The sequence below is a fragment of the Dryas octopetala genome, chromosome 9 (assembly GCF_963921425.1).
Source record: "Dryas octopetala chromosome 9, drDryOcto1.1, whole genome shotgun sequence".
In the NCBI taxonomy this organism is placed as follows: Eukaryota; Viridiplantae; Streptophyta; class Magnoliopsida; order Rosales; family Rosaceae; genus Dryas; species Dryas octopetala.
Window position 1 is genome coordinate 17137783 of NC_141374.1, and position 14608 is coordinate 17152390.

The 14608-nt window shown below is 38.4% G+C and overlaps 4 protein-coding genes and 1 pseudogene across 6 annotated transcripts; 3 read left to right on the forward strand and 2 right to left on the reverse strand.

Annotated features, from left to right (window-relative positions):
• The first annotated feature begins 211 nt into the window (after nucleotides 1–211).
• On the forward strand, nucleotides 212–1326 carry LOC147275018 (serine/threonine-protein phosphatase 7 long form homolog). Its single transcript, XM_086228560.1, has 3 exons — nucleotides 212–508; nucleotides 592–1008; nucleotides 1083–1326. The coding sequence occupies exons 1-3, from the start codon at nucleotides 326–328 to the stop codon at nucleotides 1263–1265; spliced, it is 783 nt and encodes a 260-aa protein (XP_086084686.1). The 5' UTR covers nucleotides 212–325; the 3' UTR covers nucleotides 1266–1326.
• A 172-nt stretch (nucleotides 1327–1498) lies between these two features.
• LOC147275019 (PKS-NRPS hybrid synthetase cheA-like) lies at nucleotides 1499–5172 on the reverse strand. Its single transcript, XM_086228381.1, has 7 exons — nucleotides 5134–5172; nucleotides 4535–4684; nucleotides 3257–4458; nucleotides 2943–3176; nucleotides 2358–2850; nucleotides 1792–2277; nucleotides 1499–1675 (listed from the first exon to the last, which is right to left on the reverse strand). The coding sequence occupies exons 1-7, from the start codon at nucleotides 5170–5172 to the stop codon at nucleotides 1499–1501; spliced, it is 2781 nt and encodes a 926-aa protein (XP_086084507.1).
• Nucleotides 5173–5677: 505 nt separating this feature from the next.
• On the forward strand, nucleotides 5678–10076 carry GUS2 (glucuronidase 2). Of its 2 annotated transcripts, none has more exons than XM_086256112.1 (10): nucleotides 5678–6017; nucleotides 6445–6705; nucleotides 6832–6868; nucleotides 7041–7224; nucleotides 7865–8013; nucleotides 8094–8327; nucleotides 8695–8884; nucleotides 9025–9150; nucleotides 9248–9347; nucleotides 9524–10076. In XM_086256112.1, exons 2-10 carry the CDS (start codon nucleotides 6496–6498, stop codon nucleotides 9914–9916), a joined length of 1623 nt encoding a protein of 540 aa, XP_086112238.1. In that variant the 5' UTR covers nucleotides 5678–6017; nucleotides 6445–6495; the 3' UTR covers nucleotides 9917–10076. The 2 variants fall into 2 exon arrangements, with proteins under 2 accessions (XP_086112238.1, XP_086112239.1); XM_086256113.1 differs by having other exon boundaries at nucleotides 5678–5916.
• LOC147275021 (uncharacterized) lies at nucleotides 9898–11067 on the forward strand (annotated as a pseudogene). Its single transcript, XR_015124173.1, has 2 exons — nucleotides 9898–10015; nucleotides 10473–11067. The product of XR_015124173.1 is annotated as an uncharacterized LOC147275021 (transcript).
• A 132-nt stretch (nucleotides 11068–11199) lies between these two features.
• On the reverse strand, nucleotides 11200–14269 carry SNAP29 (synaptosomal-associated protein SNAP25-like 29). The gene is made up of 6 exons (XM_086256114.1): nucleotides 13993–14269; nucleotides 12640–13176; nucleotides 12138–12231; nucleotides 11833–11960; nucleotides 11539–11636; nucleotides 11200–11457 (listed from the first exon to the last, which is right to left on the reverse strand). Exons 2-6 carry the CDS (start codon nucleotides 13072–13074, stop codon nucleotides 11358–11360), a joined length of 855 nt encoding a protein of 284 aa, XP_086112240.1. The 5' UTR covers nucleotides 13075–13176; nucleotides 13993–14269; the 3' UTR covers nucleotides 11200–11357.
• Between the last annotated feature and the right edge of the window lie 339 nt (nucleotides 14270–14608).

Genomic DNA, 14608 nt, shown 5'->3' on the forward strand with positions numbered 1-14608 from the left:
TAGTGGGGATCAGGCATCAGAGCAGTTGATGGACTTTGGTGGTGAGTACGTACGATTAGAGTGGTTACGTACGTGCTTTAGTGATGTCACTGATGCCGACTCTGAGCATGAAATCCAATGTGCAGCCCGGGCGTATCTGTTGTATTTATTGGGTTGTACCCTGTTTGTAGATAAGACTGACACAAGGGTACAAGTGCAATATCTCAGACTGCTCACTAATCTAGACACCGTTAGCCATTATGCATGGGGCGCTGGATGCCTAGCATGGTTGTTTAGGCAGTTTGGATTTGCCTCTCGAGCTGGTGTCAAACAAATCGGCGGATATATGACACTGATAGAGGCTTGGGTGTACGAGCACATGCACACCATTTTCGGTCCAGCGTACGATATGAATTATTCCGAGAATACCCCTCGTGCGCTCCGCTGGACTCCAAGGCGGGATGGTGGCAGTGATCTTGAAGCAGTGCAAAGAATACGGCAACGACTTGATGTTTTGTCGGCTGACGAGGTAGATTTGTAATTTACAATTATTTTTATAAATTTAGGATTATATTATGTTTTCAACTATATAATATTATTATTTTTTTTCAGGTTATTTGGGAACCATACAAATCCCAAAGACAAGCACACCCATTGCCAGCTATAGCATTCTTCACAAGGATGATAAGGTGTTTTGATGTTGTTGAGCCTTATTGTCCCGAGAGAGTACTTAGGCAGTTTGGGAGGGTACAGACGATCCCCCCTGCACCACGTGCGGTTTTTCAGGGGGTTAGAGGTTCGAATGCGCACTCATACAGACCCATGTACAACTATTTAGCTGGTATGTGGGAGGCATGGGGGAATCACGTGTTGTCTGAGGAGGCGCGCAGTATACCGGTGAGGCGGCCATCGGATACTGTGAGAGGGTACCTCGATTGGTTCACCTCTATATCACATCCAATCGTCCACAACCCTACTCGCAGAGGTGCATTTGACCCACACGCCACATCGGATATTGCATACTATCGGGTACGTAAATTTACACAATAAATTTTCTCATTTTCCTATTGCATCTGTTAATGTTCGCATATTTTGGCTTTTAGGAGCGTGAGGCTCGGATGCTACGGATTACCCAGCCGATTATTGACATGGGCGAAGAAGTTGCTATCACACGTCCTACTTACCTCTATCAGTCGGTTCAGAGTTTGCAACATATTTTACAGGGGACGCATTTGCAGGACACTATGACATACCAACGCGGTTCGAGGCGGCGTCCCCGCCAATGATTATAACTTGATATTTTTGTAGTTTCCGTAACTAGATAAGGTTTTATTTATGTCAAATACTATGGTTAATTTATATAATTGAATCCACCTCATTTTTTATGTGAAATACTTAGGTTCATGCAAAAAAAATATCCAAATACTTATATATACTTAAATCCACATACTTATATATATTTAAATAATACAATAATCTCATCATAACTCAATGTAAATGCATCAAGTCCAGAACATAATCAATCACTATCAAGAGACACTGGTTCTTGTGTGGATGGATCACTATGGCACACAAATTCTTTGAATTGCTCAAGGTGATGTTGGTATCTAGTATACCACATTTTTGCGCTTTCGGTGGCATGCAAGGTCCACACAGTAGGAATAGGTGGCATGGGGTGATCCGGTACTAAGTGTACCTATAAAATAGCATTACACATGAGTTCAATAAATATAGAATAAATATCCACTAAGTGTACCTATAAAGATAATTTAAATATCCAATAAAACAAACCATGTAGTTCAATGATTATACCTGTACGAAATGATCGTCATTGACAAAACCGATACCAATCTCACGAATCTCGGATCCCTCTAGTATATCTGGGTGTACGCTAAATGGTAGGCATGTTAAGCATAACGACCTAGATACATGGGTCACCACTACACCATAGCATGTCGCGATAACATATCCCATCTCCGGCATGTCCATCCAATAATCCTTTGGTGCAATAAGAGGTTCTTCAAAATACTCAATCGAATGATTTAGCTCAGCAACTCGAGATCGACCAAATATGGACTCATATAGGATGGACAATGACCGTAACGAGTGGAATAAATCTATACGCACTTTCTGCCACGCATCTTCACCCAACCCCAATGCCAAAGCTACGACTCTATACCCACAATGACCGTCGGATTTCACATCAGTGGCACCGGTAATGAATGGCCTAATGCTAGCTTTGAATTGCTGTGTATACCGGTGGGTCGGAACAGATGGCGTGAGTGATGTCTTACATGCCTGTAGAAAAATATAAATAAATCCGATTATGCAATGAGTATTAGTAAAATAAAGTAAGATCATCCAAATGAATTATATACCTTCAATTTTGATACTCTTGCCTTTGGCATCTTCTTTGGTGAATTGGTGCCAACTGTACATATTGTAGGTGATGGTGAGTGGCTACCTTGACCCGAAAGTGCATACTCGAAGGCAGATGGCAAACGGCGGGTAGAATTTTCGGCTTTACTAGGGCGCCCTTTAGTCTTTACCTTCGCACGCGGTTCTTTTAGCACCGTTATCTCTGGATTCATAAGCTCTTCTATTTTTAAACTCATCATCCTCTTAGTGTCCTCATTCTGTCCTTCCATCCATATTGCTAGTCTATCAAGTGTTGACTGAACCGGTGGATTTGACACTATCACTTGTGGTTCGTGAAGCATATCCAACTTTCTCCAACGGGGATGCACTGAATCAAGTGAAATACGCATCTTACGTCGCCTATACGACAAAATCTCATGTGCACATGGCAAACAATGTGTATGGCGAATCGTGCAATCACACGGTAATGTTCCAGTCAGATTTGAATCGGCCCTACAAAAAGAAAAGAATTATATTAGTCAGTAAGCATCACATTAATGAAGTGTTCATGGTAGTAATTATAGTTGAGTTAGTATCCAAATTACCGGCCAATCTCACAAGCAATTATAGTCAATGCCGCCATAGATACATAACCAATCAAATCTTTCAATTCCGGCTGTCTCATTTTGACTTGGACAAACGTTCGACTCTTCTCAAATGATGCCTTGATGTGTGTATGCTGCAATACTAACAATGAGTGTATATGTGCCCAAGAGGTATCAAAGGGAAGCTGGCTAGAGCCAAGTTCCCTTTTTAGCTTCGCGTGTGCACTTTCCGCCCTATTAATAGAGTCAAGTTAGTTTATATACAACACAATATAATAATTAACAAGTAATGCCAAATATGTGAAAGTGTTTACCTATTGGAAGTTGTATTACCAAAATGCATACATGTGTCTGTCCATACAGCCACAAACTTCTCCTTGAAAGGTATCAACCAAGTGTCCTTCAAATAGTCAATAACTCCAGGAACCCAACCGAACTTAGATTCAATCTGCTGTAAGTCTCTTAAATACACATCTTCTGACGTTGAATTTACCAAGGAATACCATGAACTATAAAACTTATCCCAATCATCCTTGGTTCCAAACTTTTTCTTGCAATTTGCCATCACATTTTTGCTAATGTGCCACCTACACAATAAATGTCTAGCAGTAGGAAAAACTGCAGAGATTGCATTCATGAGTGCTAGATCTCGGTCTGTGACAATCACACCAGGAAGACAATCATCGCTGAGTAACGACCTCAATCTAGTCAAAGCCCAAATGTAATTGTCTTCCTTCTCATAACTAATGTAAGCAAATGCAACTGAGAAAGTCATGCCTGTGGATGTGACCCCAACAATCTCAAAGAGTGGCAGACGGTACCTATTAGTCTTATACGTGCAATCCATGATCAATACATGTGGAAATGCACGTAAGAGATCAACACAACCAGGGTGGCTCCAAAACAAATCAGTCACAATATCATCACCACCAGAACATCTATGCCACTCAAAGTATTTGTGTTCAGATAACTTACTTAGCAAACACTGCATTTCAGTTTTTCCAGCCTTCTCTTTCACCCTATTGCGGTGTCTGACATTGTATATTGTTTTGATTGTTGTTGTATTCGAATAATCTCTTTCCTTCAAGATGGTCAGAATCTGCTTCGGTTTCACTAAACTCTTAGACATATCCACCAATAAAGAACTCTCTGTTTCAGATAATCTCCCCACAAATGAGTGTCCTTCACCAGTAACTAAAACTCTATGGTTATGCACTCCACATACCACACTTAGCATCCATTCATCCTCATTACCAGTTTGCACACCCTTTAATGAGAAGGGGCATCCACATCTTTTTGTAGTAGAGTCCCTACCATCCTTAAGACGTTTTACTATACAACTATCAGCATCATACTTGGATGGCCTATGGTGACCACTTCGTTCGCAACCAAGGAACACTCTAGCTTTCTTCTTCCCCACCCCTGCTGTATTAGACCTCATTATGACAATGACTATGTTGTTCGTCCTTCCTTGTGCACGTGCCCAGCTAACCAATGCATCCCTCGAATGAAATATCTACACATATGAAATTTACATTATTCACATTTCAACTACATTTGCAACATATATTTCCCAAATAACAAATTCATACCTCGTTTGTTGTGAATTCATTACTATAGTCACGTGAGTATTCGGTCAAAACCTTGGCCTCGACCTCGACCTTGACCTCGGCCCCAATGTAGTCCTCAACCTTGCTGTTTCGAGTAGAAGCACCACCATATTGCTCAGTCGGTTCATCATCCTACACATAAAACATGAAAATAATGTCAAAACAGTACGTTCGGTAGAAGGTTACCGAACTTAATGAATCTGTTCGGTAGAAGCTTACCGAACGAAATCATATTGTTCGGTAGTAATCTACCGAACCAATAACTTTAGTTCGACAGTTGACTACCGAACAATATCGATTTTTGTAAACAAAATACTTCATTCGACAGATGTCTTCCGAATATATGTACAATGTTCGGCATGTGTCTGTCGAAATTTATAAGTTCATTCGGCAAACAGTCACCGAATGGATTTTTTTAAATTTTTTTGTAATTTTCATTCGGCAGATAACCACCGAATATGTTAGTTATGTTCGGTAGTCATCTGTCGAACAATGCAGAAACGTTCGGTACTGGTTCGCCGAATGAACCGCGAACAGGAAATGAAAAAGATGAAAAAAAACTCAAAAAATTACGATCATACCTCGTCGGAAGGCGAATACGGGACGAGTGAAGGCTCCATTCATGAAAATGAAGACTTATTTGGCAAAATGGGTAAACACTTTCAATGAGGAAAAATGAAAACTTAGGGTTTAATGGAGGAAAAATGAAGAGAAGAGGTTATGAGAGGAGGGGGTGTGCAATGAGAGTATTTTGGCTGAGGTTTAAGAGTGTTGGGTGGGGTGTGTAAGAGTGTTGGGATGGGTGTGTAAGGAGAGTTTTTTTTTTTTTCAAATAATAAAGGTTGTCCTTTTTGGTCTTTTCTCTTTGTGTCAATTAAGTAATTTCACAAATTAGGATGTTAGGGGTGTGCAAAGAGAAAAATAGGGGTGTGCAAATAGCAGCTCCTTTTTTATTTTAAGAAACACACACCTATAACCTATTAGCTAAGCCCATCTGACAGATTGGAATATCTGCAAATAAAAATTGCACGCGAATCCAACCAAACGCTCTAACTTTTACTGTTTTGCACACTAAATTAAGATTATCATAATACTTGATCGGAACTCAACCATTCCATTAAATGATACTTAACTGTTCCTCACATCTACCCTCTCAAAAGTTTTCCTTTTGTCTTTTTGCCTGCAGCACATGCATATCATGACTTCATCAGTATGCTAATGTAACCATGAACAGTTCACAATCATATGTGAGCTAAATTTTCCTCAAAGCTGAGAGCCTGAGACTGACCCATTTCACCCAACCCAATATCCATGTCCTCGAATGGTCCAGCAATGTCAAAAAGCTCCAAGTCACGATAGATGAAGTTGGTTTATTTGCTTAAAAGCATCACACTTCACAGTATTGGTGTGCTTTATCTGAAGGAAGTTTCCTTGAGTTTGAGCTTCACTAATGGAGTCGTTATTGGTAAATTTTGAGTTTTGGAGCTTAGTTTTCATCTTGGTTAGCCTTGTTTTTATTAAACAGTGTCTGGGTTGCTTCTGATTAAGTTCTTCACATAACTGATTCTTGAAATCTAAATTTTTAGTTTGTTTCGATTTTATTTGTGGTAATTCTCAACTGGGTTGTCCATATTTGTCTTGAATTTTGTTTGGGTAGCCTTATATATGCTCTGCTTTTATGTTAGGCCCTGGTAGTAAGTGAAATGCCTCTGCTTCTTGACGTGATGAATTAGTCTTTTGATGTTATATCTTGAATTTGAGATCTGAAATTGTTACTATTGATTCTGTTTCTCGTCAGATTATGTAATTGCTAATACTATCATTCTTAAGAACGTGCAAAGTGTCAGGACTCTATCTGCTTCTCATTCAAAAGTTTATCTCTCTTATTGCAGTTGATTTAAATTAGCTGAGCTGGTAGCAAGACTGCTGCAATTGATTTTCCTATGGAACTCCGCCTCTCCTTGATTCTCTGTCTGATTTCTCTCCCTGCAATTTTGGCTCAAGATGTTGGAAATACTAACATTGTAGTTGATGGGACTTTAGCTGTTGCACAAATTGATAACAATTTTATCTGTGCCACTGTTGATTGGTGGCCTCATGACAAGTGCGACTACAACCACTGCCCATGGGGATCTGCATCTGCGTTAAATCTGGTAAACACTCAGAGACACCTCTGTGTATGCCTTTCCTTTTTTTCTTTTTATGTCAAAGTGTAAGAAAATCAGCTTAAATTAACACTTGATGTGGCCCGTGGGTTTCTTTTTTCTTTTTTTTTCCAGAACTTGTCGCATCCTTTGCTTGCCAAGTCAATCCAAGGTTTGTCTATCTGTATTCATAAGTTTGCATCATATGGCATTATGGCATGATAGTTATTTAAATTATGATAGAGTATCATTTAGAATAGATGAATTAAAGTCTTCTACTTATGTTTGTTGTAATAACTTTATCTGCGAAATGAATTTATTCTTCTACACTGGTGGCTGGATAGCTTTCGATCAGTTGAGAATCAGAATTGGAGGTTCCTTGCAAGACCGACTATTGTACGATGTAGGAAATTTGAAATATCCTTGCCATCCTTTCAGAAAGCAGAAAAATGGGATGTTTGGATTTTCTAGAGGATGTTTGCCTATGAGTAGATGGGATGAGCTGAACCAATTTTTCAGTAAGACAGGGTAAGATATTATGAACTTTCCACACTCCAACCAAATTTGAAAAAAAGAAAAAAAAAAGAGTTGGTTCGTTGCTCAGAATTATGTCATCTATGCTTGATTATTTTAATAGGGTCTTCTGAGGAACTATGTTGTTGTCTATCCTAACAAAATCCGAAATAGAAAAGTCTTCATTGTGTATATTTAAGGTTGTCAAATGCAAAAAACTATTGGGACAATCTCTAATTGGTTAGATTGTCAAAGCTATCTTCAGAGTTCCAGTAACTTCCACTGGTCATTTTATTCAAAAATTCATTTCAGATAGTCTTTTTATTTTAATGAAACTCCTATGAACCATAAAAGCCCTTGTTTCGATGCTTTTTCTATTTGCCTTATAAAGACTTCATAAATACGGCTTTATCTATATCAGCATTAGTGTTTGGTTGCAACTACTGTACAGGTTTTCCTTTTAAGCTTTTCATCAATCATACTCTGAATTTACAAGATTTCTTGAGATTTCTTGACATTATATGGTGGACTACATTGAATATTGAAATTTGCATCTGCAAGTATTTTATTGTGTCAAGCGGGGAAATCGGTAGAAGGGGAGAGGAATTGCAGGCTTTCTTGTGGTGTGACCTATGATTTGTATCTTTCATTTCAGGTCCATGGTCACATTTAGCTTGAATGCACTGTTGGGGAGGCGACACAACAGCGGGGTTGCTTGGGTAGGAGATTGGGACTCTAGCAACACTTATGATTTTATTAATTATACTGTTTCAAAGGGATACCAGATAGATTCATGGGAATTTGGTATGGAACAATAAACGAATCTCTTTTTCTTGCAACTCATTCTATTTCTGCTTAACTTCTATTTGTCTATCTTGCTGTAGGTAATGAGCTCAGTGGTAGTGGTGTTGGAGCTAGCGTTGGAGCTGAACAATATGGAAAAGACTTGATCAAGCTTAAAGGCATCATCAATCAGTTGTACAATGAGTCCCACACTAAACCTGCACTTGTTGCACCCGGAGGATTCTATGACCAAACGTGGTTTGCCAAGCTTCTTCAGGTTTCTGGTTCAGGCATAGTTGATATTATCACTCAGCATATCTACAATTTGGGTCCAGGTAAGTTAGTGCGTAAAACTTTTAATAACTGCACAGTTTATACCTTTTTATATATGCTTATACAGTAGTATTTCTAGGTTAAAAGTACTCACGCATAGGAGTCCCATATGCATAGATTATTTTCCAGTGTCTTCATTGCTTTGCTTTTTCTTTTCTTTTCTGTTTTCAATGTGGAGCTGATTTTTATGCTAGTCTTGTTGAATAATTACAAGGACATAGCACAATTATATAATGGTTTCATGTGTAATTGATCTATATGCTAGCCTTGTTGAGTACCATTTAAAATCTTCTGTATGCATGTGCACACATATGCAGCCTACTTGGTCCTATTTCCCCTATGCTTTGACAATTCAGCTCCGATTGTCAGGTGTTGATCCCAATTTGATGAAGAAAATATTGGATCCCCATTACTTGGACCATATATCTGGGACATTCCATGATCTTGAACAAACCGTGAAAAAGAACGGTCCTTGGGCTTCTATATGGGTTGGAGAGTCTGGAGGGGCCTATAACAGCGGTGGTCATAATGTGTCTGACACATTTGTGAACAGCTTTTGGTAATCTTGGTTGCCACACCACTTGCAACATTGTGTGTTTCCATTTCAAGCTTTTGATTGCAGAAAAAGAGAAATTCACCGTTGTTTAATGTATGTCTCTGAATCAACTAACTATGAATCCTAATACATATGAATTTTAGGTACTTGGATCAGCTTGGAATGTCAGCCACGTACAGTACCCGAGTATATTGCAGGCAGACTCTAATTGGTGGGAACTACGGTCTCCTCAACAGAACCTCATTTGTTCCTAACCCTGATTACTACAGGTAAAGCATGGATGGGGTATAAGAAGGATTTTCTTTTCCTTGATATAATTATCAAATCCTGAATTTTATGTTTCTCTGATTTTTTTATTCTGAATAGTGCCCTTCTATGGCATCGACTTATGGGACAAGGTGTCCTTTCTGTTAACAACAATGGTTCATCAGATTTACGCGCTTATGCCCATTGTTCGAAAGGAAGAGTAAGTCTGTATTACGCTGAGCTTATAGGCAGTAAACTTGAATACTTAACTGAATTCCAAGTTTTTCGTGTTCTTCTTTCTCCCCAATTTTTACTTACTAAGCGAATCCATTGATCTTACTACTAGTCTACTACCAGTTTTTGACTCTTTTCATGATATTGTAACTATTGTTGCAGACGGGTATTACTCTACTCCTCATCAATTTAAACAATCAGACTGATTTCATTGCCAATGTTGAAAATGTTTTGGAATGCAATTTGGTTGCTAAAGAAAAACATAGTCCAAAAGAAAGTTCTTTCAGGCGTGGTCTTAAGAGAACGGTTTCTTGGGTTGGACGCAAAGCATCAGATGGTCCATTGTACAGGGAAGAATACCATTTGACTCCGAAAGATGGGCACCTTACAAGCAAAACCATGGTTCTCAATGGAACTCCATTGGAGGTTACCAAGGATGGAAACATCCCGGAATTGGAACCCAAACGTGTCGACGAGAATTCTCCAATATCCATCACCCCTTTGTCCATCAAGTTTGTGGTGTTACCTCACTTTGCTGCTCCAGCTTGTGCATGATTTCTCTGCCCTCAACCCCTAAGAACTTCTATGTAATTGTTAGCAGACTGAGTTGCAGAATTTGTGATCCAACGGCAATTGTAAATTCTGTGCAATAAAGTGCGTGAATAAGAAGTAAAAAGAGTTCATAATAAGTTTTTGATGTTCATATTCTCTGTTATCTTCTACTCATCTGGATTCCATATGATATTCATCACTTATCAGCAAATGAAAATGATTTTTGTGTAATTTAACATAAACAAATATTGTTATTATTGAGTTTTGAGAATTTAGGGTTAATTATGTAACAAAACAAATTAGGACTAACTATACCAAGTTTACTCACATCCTTTGAACAAATTTGGTGATGTTAGCAATAACAAATATGATTAGTACTTATAATCATATATAATTTTGAAAAAATGTGGAGCTAGTTGCAAGAATTATTATGCTGATTGCTTATGTGCTGCTGGCCTGTGGCATATATATCTTCTGTTTTTTGGGTCGAATACTTCAAAATATGTTCTCTGATTAAACGATATGTCGTTTGCTCTCTCTCTCTCTCTCTGATCTTCAGTGCTCACTCTCTCTTGGAAATGGCGTCGACCCTAACAAAAGCGGAGGTGCTGAGGCTATTCCGGTCGCTGCTGTGCACAGGCAGGCAGTTGTGCGACTACAACATGAGAGAGTACACGAAGCGTCGCACCATCGACGCCTTTCGCCACAACAAGTCCGTCTCGGAGCCCTCTCGTCTTTCTTCAGCCTACTCCGACGGCAAAGCACAGTTGGAGGTCGCTCAGAGGCAGGCCATCGTCTACAAGCTCTATGCCCCCAACCTCACCAGCATCATGGACCTCAAACCCATCAACTGAAAATGAAAACTATCTATTACTTTCACAACAACAATAAACCACTGCTATTTGGTGTACCTCTTCATTTTTGTTTTAGTGGGTTGTTTTTCCCTCTTCTTTTTTGTTGGGTAATGTTGGTTGGAGATTTACAGTGTACTAGTAGTGTAGTATGAAAATGATGAATTGATAATATATGGGTTTTATTGAGATATTCTTCATTGTAATTTCATTACTTTGGTTGCTGAGTGGTGTAGAGCTGAGCTTTGAGTTTTCAGTTTTACATTTAAAGATAGGCTTAAACCTTTCCTCAATATCTCATAGGGGGGAAGAAAAGAAGGCATTCAACTATGCAATACAGCCAGAGTTCCTCATTGGCAAAACCAGATATCATGAACACTATAAAGCAAGAAAGATTAGGCAGTTAAATTGCATATACATGACAACACATTCATCTTATGGAAAAGTCTCCTTCATTAAAGCATTAATCTGTTCAGCTTTGTTTAAAGAAAGTTGTGTACAAAATCAAGATACACGAAAGAATGTCTAAATCCAGATCCATAACTGCCACAGACAAAGAAAATACTGGAAAAGCTAACTGACAACCCAGCATTCTACTTTCCAAGCAAACGGCGACCACGTTGATTAGCATCTCTAACACGGACATTTAGTTCATCAGCATCATCATAGAGATGATCCAGAGCTTTGTTATGCCTGCAATTATCATGGGGAGTAATTAGAATTACATATAATTTTATGTTGCCTTAATATAAAATCAATGGAAAGATAACCAACCTCTCAATTTCAGACCCCATGTCAATGGCCATATCCTTCAGTTCTCCCAACAGATTACTTAAATCTGACAATCCATCATCTTGCTTCACCTTCTCTTCCTGTATAAGCCAATACGCATTATGAGATAAAATGATCAATACCTTATCACAATCTGGAAACTATAAGGAAAAGGAAATAAATCACATCTTATTTCCGGTATTAGAAAGCATGTGATTCCTTGCAATATTTTCTTTTCACCCCAGGGGAAGCCAGTGTGCACTGTCTACATAGCAATTAGTAATAACAAATACAAACCTCAACTTTCTGAAGGGCATCAGTGGGTCCAGGAGCTGGCGTTCGGGTATTTGACCGTCCCTTGGGTGCAGGAGTCAGTCCCAACTTCTCCCTCTGCTCCAAGTGGCCGCCCTTTCTGATTACATCATCTGCATAAAGCAAGTAATTCAAATGTCAACAAAATAAAGACAAAAAAAGAAAAAAAGAAGAGAGAGCAGATAAAGTTCAATGTTTTTTCTTCCAACATTTTGAGAAGATAATATTATTAGTTTTCCAGGAACAACAATGAACACACAAGTCATGGACAGAAAATAAGGCAAAATAACCTCTTGCTATGACAGGGCCATTTATTGGGCGAGTCTTCTTTGGCCTCCAAGTCTTAGAGAAGATTCCCCCAAGACTTCCCAGAAGCTTTTCACCCTGAAATAAAAGTTATGAAATTGTTCATTTTACTGCAGAAGATCATATATGCCAAAAACAACAGTAACAAAACCATAGGAGTTGTTGAAAGAGGACTGCAGAACCAAAAGCAGCATATTTCTTGGTGAATAGAAGAGTATAATGTAGGAAGCTACTGTAAAAGTCTTAAAAATTTATGAGCAATTTCAAAATTTAGAGTACTTCAGGATACACACTACATATATCATCACCGACACAAACAGTGGCTTGTTAATGATCCATACATGCCTTAACCATTTCATAGAATTCATCAAAGGTTATATTGACCAACTCCATTCATATTGGGAACATAATACTTTCAAGTGTTATCCTTTCCTATTTTCAAGAATCTTGAAGAATATAATTTCAACCTGATCAGAAAAACCATACCCGAGTAAGATCCTGATCCATGTCGACAGCAACCATGTGGGTCCTAGTGATTTGCTCGCCCTGCTGATGCAATGTGACCAAAGTCTTGGTAGCATCCTCTCTTATTTCTTCAGCAATCTTCAGGCAGCCATTGACTGCTTTTGTAGTCTCCTCAGCCTTGTACACTGCATAGTTCTCTAACTCTTGCACTGATTGGTTCTCTACTCCTCCTGACTCATGGAAATCATTCTTGTACTTGTTTCTCTCTGTCAAATTAGTCTTGTGTGAATACGAAGCAAAGTTCTTTTCTCCTTGATCATCATCAAAAGGATTAGTGCTCACATTCTGTCCAACTAGTGCAGGTTTCAAAGGGTTTGAGCCAGTGGAAGCAGGATATGCATGGTCCACTGAGTTATGTTTAGCAACCTTTAAAGGAGACTTCTTTGAACCAAACATTTTTAGGACGGGCAAATAGGTACAGTTTAGTTAGGCCGTCAATGGGGTATAAGATCTTGAAAAATGGTACTTTAAAAATCTGTACAGCGATCAACAGCAATCCTGGAAAAACAAATAAGAACAATATGTGAGACTTTGTCGGAAGTATGAAAGAACATCAATGCTCAGACACAGAAGGGCCAATTTAGCAAAATTGTTTAAAACCTTGAAGACAAAACGAAAGCTGGGTAGTATAGGAAAGAGATGAATAAAGGTTGTCTCAATTCCTAAAAGGGTACCCTGATTCGTGCAACCAGGCGGTATTATGAGAACTTTTGACAAAGAAAAACTCTTAAAAGAGATAAAAGCAAACCAAGAATAATAGTGTCATATTTAACCACAACTTAACACACAACAAACCCATTTGCTCAGTTTGTTGCTAAGAAAATGCAAGGAAAAGAATCATACTTTAGAACAACTATTCATTATTTGGGTATCCCAGAAAACAAAACCATTTGACTTGGTTGACTTGACCTTCTCCATTACTTAACAACCCCAACTAAACAAACAAAAGAATCCAAATTGCCCTTTCCTTCTTCTTTTCCTCCATTTTCTCATCCACCAAACAGAGGAGATGAATAAAGAAAATAAAAAACCCATCTCGAGATTTCTACAAATGGGCACTTGACATCAGTCCAAAACCAAGTTTATGAGAGGATCAAACAATAAAAAACAAATTGGGTCTTGTTTGCACAGCCCGAAATACAAGAAGATGCAAAGAAAATAGTAAGTGAAGTTGACCGTTGGATAACAAGAAGAAAAAGAACAAAACATGAGAAGTTAGAGAAAACCCAAGTGGAAAAATAGATAATAATCAAAACGCAGAGACAGAATCCAAGAAAAACAATTAAAAGAAAAGGATTAACAGGATTTGGGTACCTGAGAAATTGAATCAACTGTGGAGAAAAACCTTGTTAGAGGGAAAAGTTAGAGGCTTCGCAGGAAAAGCCAGATCTTTTTCACAGAGGGAGAGGAGAGAGGGAGAGTTTTAAAGAGAGGGAAAGAGGGAGGCTGATGCTGTACAGTATTCAAAGGAAGACTTGGCAAATGGAAAAACACGGTGTTACTAACCAAACCAAGTCTTGAGAATGGGTAGTGGAAACTGGTGAGAAACTGCAATTGCTGATGATTTGGTTGATTTGCCAAGTTGTAAATTTCAAATACGGCTAATAAGATATTTCAACAAAGAAACCGCCGTGTTTTATCCTTTTGTTGTTGCTTTTTTTTTTTTTTTTTTGGGGTTTATTAATACTATTTTCTCTTTATCCTTTGTTTCATTTTATAGTTAATTTTAAATTTATTTTAATTAAGTATGGTTGAAGTTGAATAGATCAAATTATTCTTGATAGAGCCCACGTCTTTGTTGTTTTGCCAAGGGGATCAATTTGGACCAGTTCTTTGTACAATGGCGTCAAATATCTAAGAAGAAATTTGGTTAATGGAAATAACATCGACTCAATATTTATTATAACTATAATTAAGGGACCACCTATTG

Excerpts from the sequence above, each read along its gene's own strand:
- GUS2 (XM_086256112.1), top strand. The coding sequence starts at position 6,496 with ATGGAACTCCGCCTCTCCTTGATTCTCTGTCTGATTTCTCTCCCTGCA. Across the intron at positions 7,225-7,864 it reads CAATTTTTCAGTAAGACAGG|GTCCATGGTCACATTTAGCT; the intron begins GTAAGATATTAT and ends CTTTCATTTCAG. Across the intron at positions 9,348-9,523 it reads CCCATTGTTCGAAAGGAAGA|ACGGGTATTACTCTACTCCT; the intron begins GTAAGTCTGTAT and ends CTATTGTTGCAG.
- LOC147275019 (XM_086228381.1), bottom strand. The coding sequence starts at position 5,172 with ATGGAGCCTTCACTCGTCCCGTATTCGCCTTCCGACGAG. Across the intron at positions 4,685-5,133 it reads CGTATTCGCCTTCCGACGAG|GATGATGAACCGACTGAGCA; the intron begins GTATGATCGTAA and ends TTTTATGTGTAG. Across the intron at positions 4,459-4,534 it reads ATGAATTCACAACAAACGAG|ATATTTCATTCGAGGGATGC; the intron begins GTATGAATTTGT and ends TCATATGTGTAG.
- LOC147275018 (XM_086228560.1), top strand. The coding sequence starts at position 326 with ATGACACTGATAGAGGCTTGGGTGTACGAGCACATGCACACCATTTTC. Across the intron at positions 509-591 it reads ATGTTTTGTCGGCTGACGAG|GTTATTTGGGAACCATACAA; the intron begins GTAGATTTGTAA and ends ATTTTTTTTCAG. Across the intron at positions 1,009-1,082 it reads CGGATATTGCATACTATCGG|GAGCGTGAGGCTCGGATGCT; the intron begins GTACGTAAATTT and ends TTTGGCTTTTAG.
- SNAP29 (XM_086256114.1), bottom strand. The coding sequence starts at position 13,074 with ATGTTTGGTTCAAAGAAGTCTCCTTTAAAGGTTGCTAAACATAACTCA. Across the intron at positions 12,232-12,639 it reads TGGATCAGGATCTTACTCGG|GGTGAAAAGCTTCTGGGAAG; the intron begins GTATGGTTTTTC and ends CTTTTATTTCAG. Across the intron at positions 11,961-12,137 it reads TGGCCCTGTCATAGCAAGAG|ATGATGTAATCAGAAAGGGC; the intron begins GTTATTTTGCCT and ends TGCTTTATGCAG.